General features: G+C 37.7%; 1 protein-coding gene across 4 annotated transcripts in view; it reads right to left on the reverse strand.

Annotated features, from left to right (window-relative positions):
* SLC25A13 (solute carrier family 25 member 13) overlaps positions 1-12,821 on the reverse strand; it is a 167,134-nt gene that overhangs the window by 39,615 nt on the left and 114,698 nt on the right. For all 4 annotated transcript variants that reach the window (XM_036230375.1, XM_036230374.1, XM_036230377.1 and 1 more), the window contains 2 exons: positions 10,417-10,469; positions 8,963-9,043 (listed from right to left, as the gene is read on the reverse strand). In XM_036230375.1, the coding sequence (XP_036086268.1) occupies positions 8,963-9,043; positions 10,417-10,469 (134 nt within the window). The remainder of the gene's footprint in view (positions 1-8,962; positions 9,044-10,416; positions 10,470-12,821) is intronic.

Below are 12,821 nucleotides of genomic sequence, written 5' to 3' on the forward strand. Positions count from 1 at the left end.
ACACATGAACAGACTCCCCCTTATCAACATCACGCACCAGAGTGGTACATTTATTACACTGACGAAACTACGATGACACGTCACAATCACCCAGGTCCACAGTTTACTTTTCCATTTACTCTTGTTACATTCTATGGGTTGGGACAAATGTGGAATGCCATACATCTATCATGATGATATCATATAGAGTATTTTCACTGCCCTATAAATCCTCTGTGCTCTGCTTACTTATCTCTCCCCCCAATGCCTGGCAACCACTGATCTTTTTACTGTGTCTAGAGTTTTGTCTTTTCCAGAATATCCTATAGTTGGAAATATAGAGTATGCAGCTTTTTCAGATCAGCTTCTTTTACTTAGTGATATCCGTGTAAAGTTCCTCCATGTCTTTTCATGGCTTGATAGCTCATTTCTTTTTAGTGTGTAATAACACTTCATTGGATACATCAGTTTATTTATCCATTCACCTACTAAAGGACATCTTGATTTCTTCTAAGTTTCGGCAGTTATAAATAAAGCTGCTATGAATATCCTTGTGCAGGTTTTTTGTTTTTTGTTTTATTTTGAAAGCATAAGTTTTCAACTTCTCTGGGCAAATATCATTGAAGTACAATTGTGGGATCTTACTGTAAGAGTGTGTTTAGTTTTTTAAGAAACCTCCAAACTTTACCTTCCAAAATGGCCATATCGTTTTGCATTCCTACCAGCAATGCATGAGAATGTTTATTCCTCCACATCTTCATCAGCATTTGGTGTTAGTGTTCCAGACCTTAGCCATGCTAATAGGAGTGCACTAGTATTTCATTGTTGTCGGTCTCTTTTTGTTTTAAAGCTACTCTTTTCTACAATTCTTTCAAGATTCTGACATGATAATTTCACATATTACCCATTCGATAAAGTCTTTTCTACTAAAAACATAAGCAATAATGAATGAGCTATAACAAATGCCCCAAGTTTTCTTTATCCCATTCTTAAAGTTCTACATATACTTGGGTGTTAGTTCATTTGCCATTCTTAGAAATGAAGCCCAATAAAATGAATAGGAGCTTTTTAAAGGTTAGTTCCTTTACTGAATGATCACGGAAAACCTTTCTTGTGAAACACCTTGGATATGTATATATGTAGGCATGTTACAGCTATTCCCTAAAGTCCATCAATTCCTTCACCCTGCTCCAATCCATGGAGATAATGCCTCGACACTGACCATTTGTATCGAAGTTACCAGCAACATGGCATATCAAACAACTATACTGTATTAACTGCCCTCATCACCAACACCTTCTGGTCAAGCATTTATCCATTCAGTAAATATTTTCAGGCCTCTCTCATATGTCAGACACAAAACTAGGCACAGATGCATAATAGTGACACATGGGCCCTGTCCTCAGCATTTTTAGATGTCTAACTTTAGTAAACCTGTACCTAAAGTTCCCAGGATGCAATCAGTTGTCAGCACTGTTTTACATACACAAAGATCTCAAGTTGCAAAACAAGACCATAGTTAACAATAAAATAGGTAACACATAATATCTGAAAAAGTCTCTAAGCCCTGGAGTTGGAAGACAGAAAAAAGTCATAAGTACAAATTAAGAAAACATACAATATGAGAATTAAACAATTATGAACAGCTTATTTTGCTTTGTTTTCTACCTTAGCTTTAATATAGTTGTTTTTTTATAATTAAAAATTACAATTACATGTTAAAATATTAAAAAATTTGTGATGTTATCTTGACTAAAATATGTGTTTGACACAATCTGAAGTTTGTAAAACAAATGGAAATGAATGAAAAATATTGTAAACAATGCAAAGCTTATGAAAACAAAGATAATTTAATTCACTTTAATCTTGTTGGAAGCCATCTATTAAACTAGAAATTACCACTGATGAATCAAAAAAAAAAAAAAAAAAACCCTTACAATATGGTCTTACATTGTTGGGGGTATGCAAAAAAAAATCTCCCAGAGAATATTCCAAATAACAATACAATTTGATACACTATAACTAATCATTAGATATTCATTCAACTACAAATAAATTATAAAGATGTAGCATTAAAAAAAATAACCTTATTTCCATAGAATCAATTTAATACATAACAAATCTTGGCTATTTGACATGCTACATAGGAGCAACCACACAGAAGACCAACTTAATGATTGAGCTTCGTATCATTCTATATTTATAACTAGAATATGTGCACAGAGAAATAAAAACTCTGCCTTAAGAAACTGCACTGTGAGGCCACAGCCACAGAAAACCCTGGGAAGAGAAAGATCACAAAAGTAGTAATTAGATCCATTTTGGGCAGTCTGACTCACCAGTTCTGATTGCCAGAGTCCATGTGTTCATTACATGAGGAAATTTTCTCCCTGGTTTGATATGAATGGGTCTGAGATCTCGTTGGATTTCAAGCTCAATCATAAGGAATATAATTTGGTGTATATTTTATGACAAAAATACATATACTACTATTCAGGGGATAGTTACTAAATTCAAGCTAAAACCAAAATAGTACTAGAAGTGTTTTAACACATTTATAGACAGTTGAAACAAACAGATTTGTTAAGCAAAGTTATTAATATCTAGTGGGGACATGCCTCAAGGCTGTTCTATGGCCTGGTACACAAAGATGAGGCTTGCCAAATTACCCTCTAAATAATTAAGTGAAAAACAAAACTGTGCAACTTGAACTAATTGGCTTCGGCTGAGAATGAAAAAAGGCTGAAGATCATACTGTATGGAGAGAGGTCAGATGACCAGCAACAACATAAAGGGAATTCATGATGAAGTAAATACCATGAGGAAGAGAAAAAAAAATGGGTCAGCAAATAAAAAGATGCACAGAACACTGACAACGTCAAATGTTGGTGACGATACGGAGCAACAGGAACTCTCATTCATTGCTGGTGGGAATCAACATGGTACGACCACTCTGGAAGACAATATTTAGGTTTCTTACAAAACAAAACATACTTTTACCATAAGAGCCAGCAATTGCACTCTTTGGTATTTACCCAAAGGAGCTGAAAACTTATGTTTTCAGCAAAAACTTCCATAAGGATGTTTATAGCAGCTTGATTTATAATCAAAACTTGGAAGAAACCAAGATGTCCTTCAGTAGGTAAGTGGATAAACTGGTCCCTCCAGACAAAGGATTACTGAATGCTAATATAAAATGAACTATCGAGTTTTGAAAAAAACATAGAAGAATCTTAAATGCATATTACTAAATGAAAGAAGCCAATCTGGAAAGGCTACGTACTACATGATTCCAACTACAGGACATTCCAGAAAAGGCAAAATTATGGAGACAGTAAAAAGATTAGTGCTTGCCAAAGGTGGTGGGGGCGGGGTGAGGGGAGGCGTTTGGGGAGGGAGAGATGAACAGGCAGAGCAAAGAGGATTTATAGGACAGTGAAAATACTCTATAAAATATTATCATGATAGATATATATCATTATTCATTTGTCCAAACCTATAAATGTATGACACCGTGAATGGACCCTAAGTTAACCTGGGACTTTGAGCGACTGTGATGTATCAATGTAGATTCATCAATTGTACCACTCTGGAGGACGAATGTTGACAATGGTAGAGTTTATGCATGTGTAGGGGCAGGAAGTATGTGGAAAATATCTTTCTATCAATATTTCGAATCCAAAACTACAATAAAAAAATAGTCTTTAAAAAAAAAAAAGGTGCAGAGAGATGCAAAGTCGCTGTGAGAGAGATGAGAGAGACCGAAAAGGGCAAGGAAGGGAAAACAGAAAAAGTAGCCAGTTCCCAGAGGTGCCTCAATTTCAAGAGCCTTTGATTTTGTTTCATGCATGCCTTTAGTGTAAACCCTCATTTAGTTATTGCTACGTTAGTGAGATTCCACCTCCTGCAATCAAGAGTAACCTGGAGCAGGAATGGGTTCTAGAACCAACAACAGATCCTCAAAGATGACATAGGATTAACTATGAAATCTTCAAAGTTGAGGGCAGCAAGGATGTGCCTGTCCTGCAACCCAGCTTACTGAACCTCCCACAGGTAGGTTCCTTGACAATATTCTTATCGAGAGGCAGAGTACAACTTCTCTCTTAAATCCAGAATGGTGTAAGTGGCTTATTTGACTATAGAATCCAGCAGAAGTGACTGACATTCGAAGTTAGATCACAAGAAATCTTGCAGCTTATTCCGAGGAATCTTAGAATATCTGCTTTTGAGAAGTTCTCACTTAGAATTAAGGTGCCAAGGTTTGAAAAGCCCAAGGTACACAGAGAAGTCACAGGAGGTGCTCTGGACAAAAGTCCTGGCTGCTCCAAGCCAAGAGTGAGCATCACTTCCAGCCACAAGAGTGAGCCATCTCAGATATCCATCTCAGTGGAGCCTTCAGATGACTCGAGCCCCAGCTCCGATCTGCTAATAACCACAGGGAGATCACAAGTGAGAGGTGTCCAGCTGAACCAGTCAACTTGCAGAACCATAAGAGATAATAAATTGCTGTTAGAAGCCAGTAAGTTTTAAGACGACTTGTTATACACCAATACATAACCAGAACAGCTCTCCTTCTCAATGATGGAGAAGCACTGAAATCACTCCCATTAGGAAGAAAGAGAGAAGGGGGGACAGTAAGGCAGACGGGAAGCATGCGTGCCGGCAGTAGGGAGGGTTACAATTTTAAATCTATTCAGTACTGGGCACAAGTTTAAATGGGAAGGTTGAAGAAATAATTTTAGTCTAGGGAAGAAATTTCAAAGTTACAAAAAACTTAGTTAAATAAATACACAGTTCCAACTGTATTTATATAAAATTTTATAAATCCACACATCTATAACAGACATACTCACTGTATGCCACATTACAACATTTGAACACAATATTCCCATTTACTATTCTAACAAGTAAAGCATATGAGTTGCACTAATGGAAAAAATGCAAAGGTATCAATGTAGGAATCCTCTGAGTTGTTTCTATAGCGCTGGCTCACCCAAAAGCAAACATTTATACTGCTTAGGGACATACTCGGATATAATAAAAAGCATAAAGATATGCATGGAAGTGAAAAATGACAATTTCAGGATAGGATTATCTCTTGGGAGATGAAGGAGAGAAAAGCTATTGGGACAGTTATGTGAGGGCCTCCACCTGCATTTGTCATTTGATATTATAAGCTAAGTGGTAACATGCGTAGTTGTGTCTTTTTGTTTTTCAAAATCATAAAAATTAACTGCAGCTGAAAATGATGCAAAAAAAGGGGTAATAAAAATTTTCCTTAAAAATGGTATCTGATACACAGCTGTACAAACGGCATAAACATATCATGCATGTGGGAACCGCTATAATAATAGAAATATACGCAACAATATTAGGGTCAAGCCTATTTGCAGGGGGGGCAATTACGATTGTTCTTCGTGCCATGTTTTTCCCAATGGTGATATTCTCACCAATCCCTTTCAGCACCAGGGACATGAGGATATCAATTACTTTCCCCACTTCAAATGAATATAAACTTGAATAAACGTCAGATATATTTACACACACACATGTGCATATATATCTCAAAGAAAACATATAGTGGACTTATTATCAAACAACTATTGTTCAAAAAGCATGTTCACTTATCTTTCCAAATTACTATAGAATACTATTATTTTTTATCAGTATTTAAGTATTTTTTAATAATATGGGCCTTAAAGACAGAGGTTCGTACTTTCTGGTATTATTTCATTTCTTTTCATTTCAATGTAGACTTTCACTCCACATAAATTATCATATTTATATCTTCCTTGAATCCAGTCATGGCACCATTTTTACTTCCTTATCTGATGACCTTAAGATCAAAGGATCAAAAACTAAAGATCCCAGCCCCCTCAGGGTTTCAAATTATTCCACTAGATCCATCAGAGACAGTCAACACACACTTATTTTGTTGAACTAGGGACTGTGACTTACAGACCTGTTGGCATTACATGCTATTTTTTTCCTTAAAGTAACAGCAATACGGCAATAACAGCAATGTACTCAGAGATAATGTGTCAGTTTTAAAGTCACTGGGAACCTAATTGGAAATGAGTAATGGTGACAGGCCCTCTCTCCTCTGCCTCAATGCCGAGAGCCTGTGCTGTCATGGACAGTGATTGCCCATCACGTCTCCGTGCAGTGGCTGAGCTCCTGACCAAAGAAGGGGAAGGATGGAAAGGAACGGCAGGTATGTATATTTTGTACAGAGACACCTGAGAGTCCAGGTCTCTGTCAACGCGCTTTACAACTTCTGGCCTAATTTAGAAAGTAGAAAACCATCTTATGGAAAAAACACACACCACAAGAACCTTTCAGACTTAGAATTTGTAAACCCCAGTCTCAGCACCTTGTTTAGTCTTGAACTGTGCTGAATATATCATATCACTACTGTTAGGTATGAATAATAAAAATGCTCAGAAAACTGACATTGGATTTTTCACAGTACTCTAATTTAAAACGAAATGTGTGAAAAATGAGTTCAAAAATAGTTAGATATACCCTTTTACATATGTTAATGAAATAAGAGTATTTTTAATCTCTTCAGTTACATATAAAAAATAAAGTAATAAATGGGATTAATTTATTTCTTGTTTTCCAAAATCTTCCTCCAAATTTACTATCATATTTGTTGTCTTTCTTAAAAAAATCATAAAACAGACTATTAGTTTAGCTAAGCACTGTAAAGGTTATGAAACAAAGACCATCCTGAATATTTTCTATTTTTGTAGAAAACGGATTATAAAACAGAAAAAGCCTTCTTCCAAGAAATGAGCAGCTTTGATTACAAGTGCAAAAGTCAGCTATGTGTACTAATTCTCAATAATAATGAAGCAAGGTGAGCTCCCCAGGGACTTAAAAGTCAACGCCTGGAAATGCTTGGCTGAACTAAGGAGGGGAACTGCTCATGTGACACAACTTTTCAAAATCCTTTTTATTCCCAATTGAACAGACAAGGCTGTGAAACTCACAGGGACTTTGTGAGGTGTGGGACTGGCTCGGATGATGGGGGAAACTCTGCCAAGGCCTGCAAGGAGAGATGCTGCTACTATTAAAAAACATACAATGAAAAAAGACTCGTCCATCCCACCACTCAAGAGATCTAAAGGGGCCTGGATTGTTTGCCATCTACAGGATTGCTTACCTGAAAAATAAACTCTTACTTCTTAAAGCCACGACTGAAAAAGAAAAAGAAAAAAAAAAGGCAAAACAAGAGACTAGAAACACTGAGGACCACTGTCTACCAGCCTTTGAGATGAAGGATGGCAAACCTCATTTCACAGATATTTTAAGTAGCTGTAAAGCCCAAGCGGCTCCAGTTTTAAGCCTGTATTTAGATCAGGTTTGAAAAAGGCTGCACCTCTTTACAATAACTAGGCACCACTTCTGATGCCAATGTGGGCTTTGTGTTTGAAATGGGCAACCACATATGAGGAAACAGGACCACCTACGGTAGACAATACGTGCCACAACCAGTCTCCTTGGCACTCAGACCCATATGCAGGTAAAATGCTTTCATTAAGAAGAAAATAAACCTCAAGCTTATTGCCAAAATCTTGAACAGCATCAGATAATTAATTTCACATTTTAAATTCTTACAGAGATATATAATCATGTTTTTTAGCACATTTAAAACCTGACTTTAAAAAGAAAACAAACAAACAAACAAACAAAAAAACCCTACCTGACCCACTAAAATGCCCTGCTATCTCTGGCTCCTAGAGGAGCCTGCAGGACAGATTAGATACACCCTATGGATGTGCCTGTTTAAAATCAGAAATCTGGTTACTCAAACGGAAACTGTAGTTGTTTTAAATGAAGAGCAGTTTCAGCAACTCACACTGTTCTTTTTGATTATTACTATGCACCCTTTTTATTTAGGAAATTAAAGCCTCTCTTTGTCGTCTTGAATGCTCCTAAAGTTACAGGACAAAGGGATCCTACTTGGTTGTCTATATGACAGGTCAGTGATCAAACAGAAAGGGAGGCAGGTAGTAGCCCAATTCCACCCATATTTAAGAATTACCAGCAGCTAGGACTTTTTAGTTCCTGCTACATTCAAGGAAGCTCCATTCAATGTTAGGACAATAAGCCCTTTCCAAACAAAAGTTTAATATTCTCAGCTTCTAAACACAATGATTTTCAAGAAGATTATTTTATGAATACTACTGCCTGAATAAAACAAACTAATTTAAAAAAAAAAGTGACTTCATCTTTCTTATAAGAAACACGTTATCATGGAAAATATACCAATATTGTATTGCCCTAGTGACCAAAGCCCATTTATTGAACCAAACTTATCTTGAAATAGCACCACTCTTTGTATAAAAGTTTAAAGTGTTTACATTCACATGAATAAACCTGTACATGAGGTAAAACAAGACATGTTTTGCCGAGCTTAAGAACAAGATGCAGGTTGTTCATCCATATAAAGAAATACTCATTCCAAGCGTTTTTGACAATGCAGAGTGTACTCAGCCAGTTATTTCCCAGAATCCTTTTCCCAGGAGCACTGGGAAGCTTGAAGAGCTGCTGGCATTTGCGAAGTAAAGCAAAGCAGAGAGCTATGGCTGCTGACTTCATAAAACAGATTTTAGTGCCTGCCCCAGCAGAGGGTGCCATGAAAAAAGAATATATTAAAAATTAACTCTAAAAAAGGTTAGCAAAGATTTTTCAAAGGCCAAACACTTCTGCCACAGATGACATTCTACTGCAGAACCAACAGCAAGCAATGACAAATTTAACAGGCATGGCTTAACAGGCAATAAGATCAGAAACATTACCCTTCCACCTCAGGGATGGTTCGCCTGTCTAGGAAAAGCCGAGGTGCCCTAGTAGACTCTCCCCTTGTACAGGATCTGTGGTTGAACAGAAGCCTTAGTCCACACTTGTTTATCACAGTGGTGATAAGTTTGTGAAACAAGTCTTTTCAATGCAGAGATCTGAAAAATATACTTACACAGCCTCCAGCAAGAATTTCTGCTGCAAATGGAACCGAACCATCTTTGAGCATAAATTTATCCCTCACAAAATCATTCACCTTGAAGAAAAATATTTAGAAGCTGATGAAAAATATAAAGAAAGTGGTTAAATGCATATAAATACGCATCTATAAATATGTTATTTTTTGTCAGCTTAATAATCACAAACTAAATAAATGATCTAAAAAGTTTGAGAAGTGCTCTTAATAGCATGCATGATTTTTAAAAGGTTACAAATATATATATATATACACATCTATATTCCTGATATTTCAGAGGGAAAAAATTAAAGTATAGTTTAGAAGCGTAAAATTCAATATGTCCTGCAATGACAATAGGATAAAAAGAGAGGCATATTGACAATAGAGACAAAATGAAAACATACACTTTATAACTTAGAAACTGTCTCATAGGGTCTGATTGAAAATCACTTTCAAGTCTTCTAACAAGATGTAATCTAAAATAACACTCATCATTGCTAAGCATATTTTTCAACTTAGTTGAAATTCAGTATCTAAAAATTTTCTCAAGGATTCTCAAAGAACATCAATAACATTAATTAATTAAGTATAATATTCTCAAAATGGTATGTACTACAAGCAATTTTGAGGATCAATCATATGTTTTTGGAAGATATTAGCCAGAAAATATTAGTCGTGCCAAGGTAATATAATAAGATGGTAAAGGAAGAATTCCAGGTAGCAAGGTTATACAGCCCAATCTAAAAGTAGAGTTTAACCTTCCGGGCTTCACATCCTTGGTGATGGAAATGCACTATCTAGCCGTTTCACAAACACTTACTGAGTACCCACCACCTGCCAGATGGGAGCCAGGCACTGGAGAAACAACCTGATGAAGGATCGGCTTCAGCTAGCGCTCTAATCCCTCAACGTGCGGCTTTTGCAAAGGCTCATAAGAATATGTCCTAAGCATGAATTCTGTAAACAGCATGTGTAATTGAATGAGGGCATGCTTTGGAGTCGGCAAAACCTGATTTTGAAATCTAGTTTTCCTCCTCATAAATGATGTGAACACAGGTTAATACTTAAACTCTGTGGGCCTCGCTTTCTTCATCTGTAAATTGTGGGTCATACTTTACTTGAGATTAAAACAATAATAAATAATACATGTAAAGTACCCAACATGGTAGGTACTGAAGGAAATTTAGCTGTTGCTGCTGTCTCTACTACAACGACGACGCTGATAGTGGTCGTGGTTGCCATTAGAAGTCTTGTTCAAATACATTATCACATTTTTGGATGTTCAGTGTTAAATGTGAGAAAATGAAAGTTTTGTGTGGTGAGTGCCCTATGCTCAAATCAGTTAGCACCTCTGAGGAAGCACAGACCTGCTATTTCATATAAGAATATCTTCTGGATTCTTGAGTATGTGCAAACTCCTGTAATAAAAAGCAACAACTCAAAAGACTTACTGTAAGTTTTATGGCCTTCTCTGGGGCAACTCCCAATAACTGTGGCAACAGACCTAAAAAGCAACAAAAAGTAGAAGCGTATTAACTAAACGAGCATTAACTAAACAAATTAATGGTTCTAAAGGGGGAATCACCATCTAAAAATTGGGGCAATCTTTGCTGCAATTTTCTGCGATTACCTTTAATGAGAATACTCAAGATGGAATGTTTAAGTACCAATGTCTACAGCCACATCAGGCCCAAGTAAATTCCCTCTCACATACTGGCTCATTTGCATATTGGGCAAATCAACAGTATTAGTGGTATAGAAAATCTCATTATTCTACAGCAAGTTTGCTCTTATCCTTCCTGCCTTCTTAAATAAGAACTTTAGTGAATGTATTATTTTTTTCCAAACAGTTTTCTCATCTCCCCTCCCCGCTCCTAATGACCAGGGTTCAGCCGTTCATCCACTTAGCAAGTATGATTCCGTGACAAGCACACGAAAAATGAGGTCCTTGCTCTGACCAGTCTCAGACAGAAGGCAGGGAGAGGCCTTTCGGAAGAAGAAACCTTTGGAGAAAACTGCATTCCAGGAAGGGGAACAAACGGGGCAGAGAAAGCAGAGTAGGAACAAGCCTGGTGCACTCAGAACCGAGGGAGTCATCGGTGTGCCACATCGCATGAAGCAGGCTCAGGGAGAGGCATGGCTGGGGCCAGGTGCTGTACCACATCGTGGGCCAGGACCCTGAGCTTGATACATTCTAAGTTAGATGAGAAGTAACCGGAGGATTTTGAACAGGATGAGTGTGCTATACTAAGTCATATTTCTGAAAGATCACCCCAGCTGCTGTGTAGAAAATAAACAGGACACACTGTCGTGTGTGTGTGTGTGTGTGTGTGTGTGTGTGTGTGTGTGTGTGTGTGTGTGTGTGTGTGTTGGGGGCGGGAGACAGATAGGGGGAGACTGTGAGAGAAAGCAAAACCGCTATTGCTCAGTTTCTAGTACAAACTCCTGGGTAGAGATAAGGAAGCCTGTGGAGAGTAACAGGTGGAGGGTAGAAAGTACAGAGCCCTGTTTCGGACATGTAGGGGTGAGTGGGAATTAAATAAGATTCAGAGCGCAGGGGGCAGGTGTGACCTTTGACAGTTTGACAGGAAGGGGCGCTTCTAGGAAAGGCAGTTGCAACATTAGTGGACCTACATATCTAAACTAAAAAAAAAGTTACCATTTTCATTTGTTCTAAGAAAATAAAATCAAAGACAGATGCCTTTACTTGGAAACACACAGTTAGCTAACTCCAAGGATCGGGATTTATTTTTCTTTGAGTCATACTGCTGTCATTGAGAGGGGCTTCACGGTATTACCCTTCATTAAGTACAATTTTCTAATTCATTTATACAAGAGGGTCCACTTGCAGCCTCTTCTGAGGGACCAGTCCTACCCGCATTGTCTTCCTGAAGCAGCAGTCTGTAGACAAACGTCACTGGCCCTGGGGCTGTATGTATCAACCTGAAGATGTGTGTTATTGAGTAGCATGAGATTTCAAACATAATTCGAGCTTATTGTAAAGACATATGCAGACAGACAGACAAATAGATAGATATATCAGGCCATCTGACAGCTCTGGGCCTCTTTCTCGCATCACAGCAATCTGCTCCACTTGGGTGAGGCTCTGTCCCTTAGACGGGGCTCAAGCATCTATTTACCAAGGTCCCTGCCATGCCCTAATGCAGACCAAACAATGAAGATAAGTGCCAGTTGTCAGTCATCATTTTTTCTTGCTCAGTTGATATCCTCATAGTAGAGGAATGTTTCTTTGTGCTTGTGACTTTATAAAAAGGAGAAAACTAAGTAGGAAAGTAGCTTCATGTTTTAAGAAAAATGAGAGAAAGCTCATTTCATTGTGGAACTAATGATGATGAACATGCTAATACTAATACAAATTTTCTTGAAAAAACAGTTAACTATTTATTATGTGTCAAGCACAATTTTAAGCATTTTACTAACTCACTTAATCCTCATAACCACCCAACAGAGAGGAAACTGAGGTACACAGAGATTAAATAATTTGGACTAAATTATCCAGTTAATAAATGGTGAGACTGGGATTCAAACCTAGGCACTCATACTCAAGAATCTATGCTTTTAGAAAACACTCACCTCTGCCCTGTGCCTAACATGCAAGTGTATCTGCCTTTCACACCCAGACTTATTCGTTCACTCACATAATCTACCTTTGTCTTTGTCTCTAGGCAGCCATATTTTGAACCTGGTTCATTCCCAGGGCCACATCCGACTGGACAAGGGGAAGACACTTAACAGACATGCAGCCAAAGAGTTCGGCAACCTGGGCCCTCTAACCTGGTACCAACAGTGGAGCTAGACAGTCAGGACCCTTCTCCCACTAGCATGACGGAGTCCT

This window comes from Rousettus aegyptiacus, unplaced genomic scaffold (assembly GCF_014176215.1).
Source record: "Rousettus aegyptiacus isolate mRouAeg1 unplaced genomic scaffold, mRouAeg1.p scaffold_m13_p_13, whole genome shotgun sequence".
Lineage (NCBI taxonomy): Eukaryota > Metazoa > Chordata > Mammalia > Chiroptera > Pteropodidae > Rousettus > Rousettus aegyptiacus.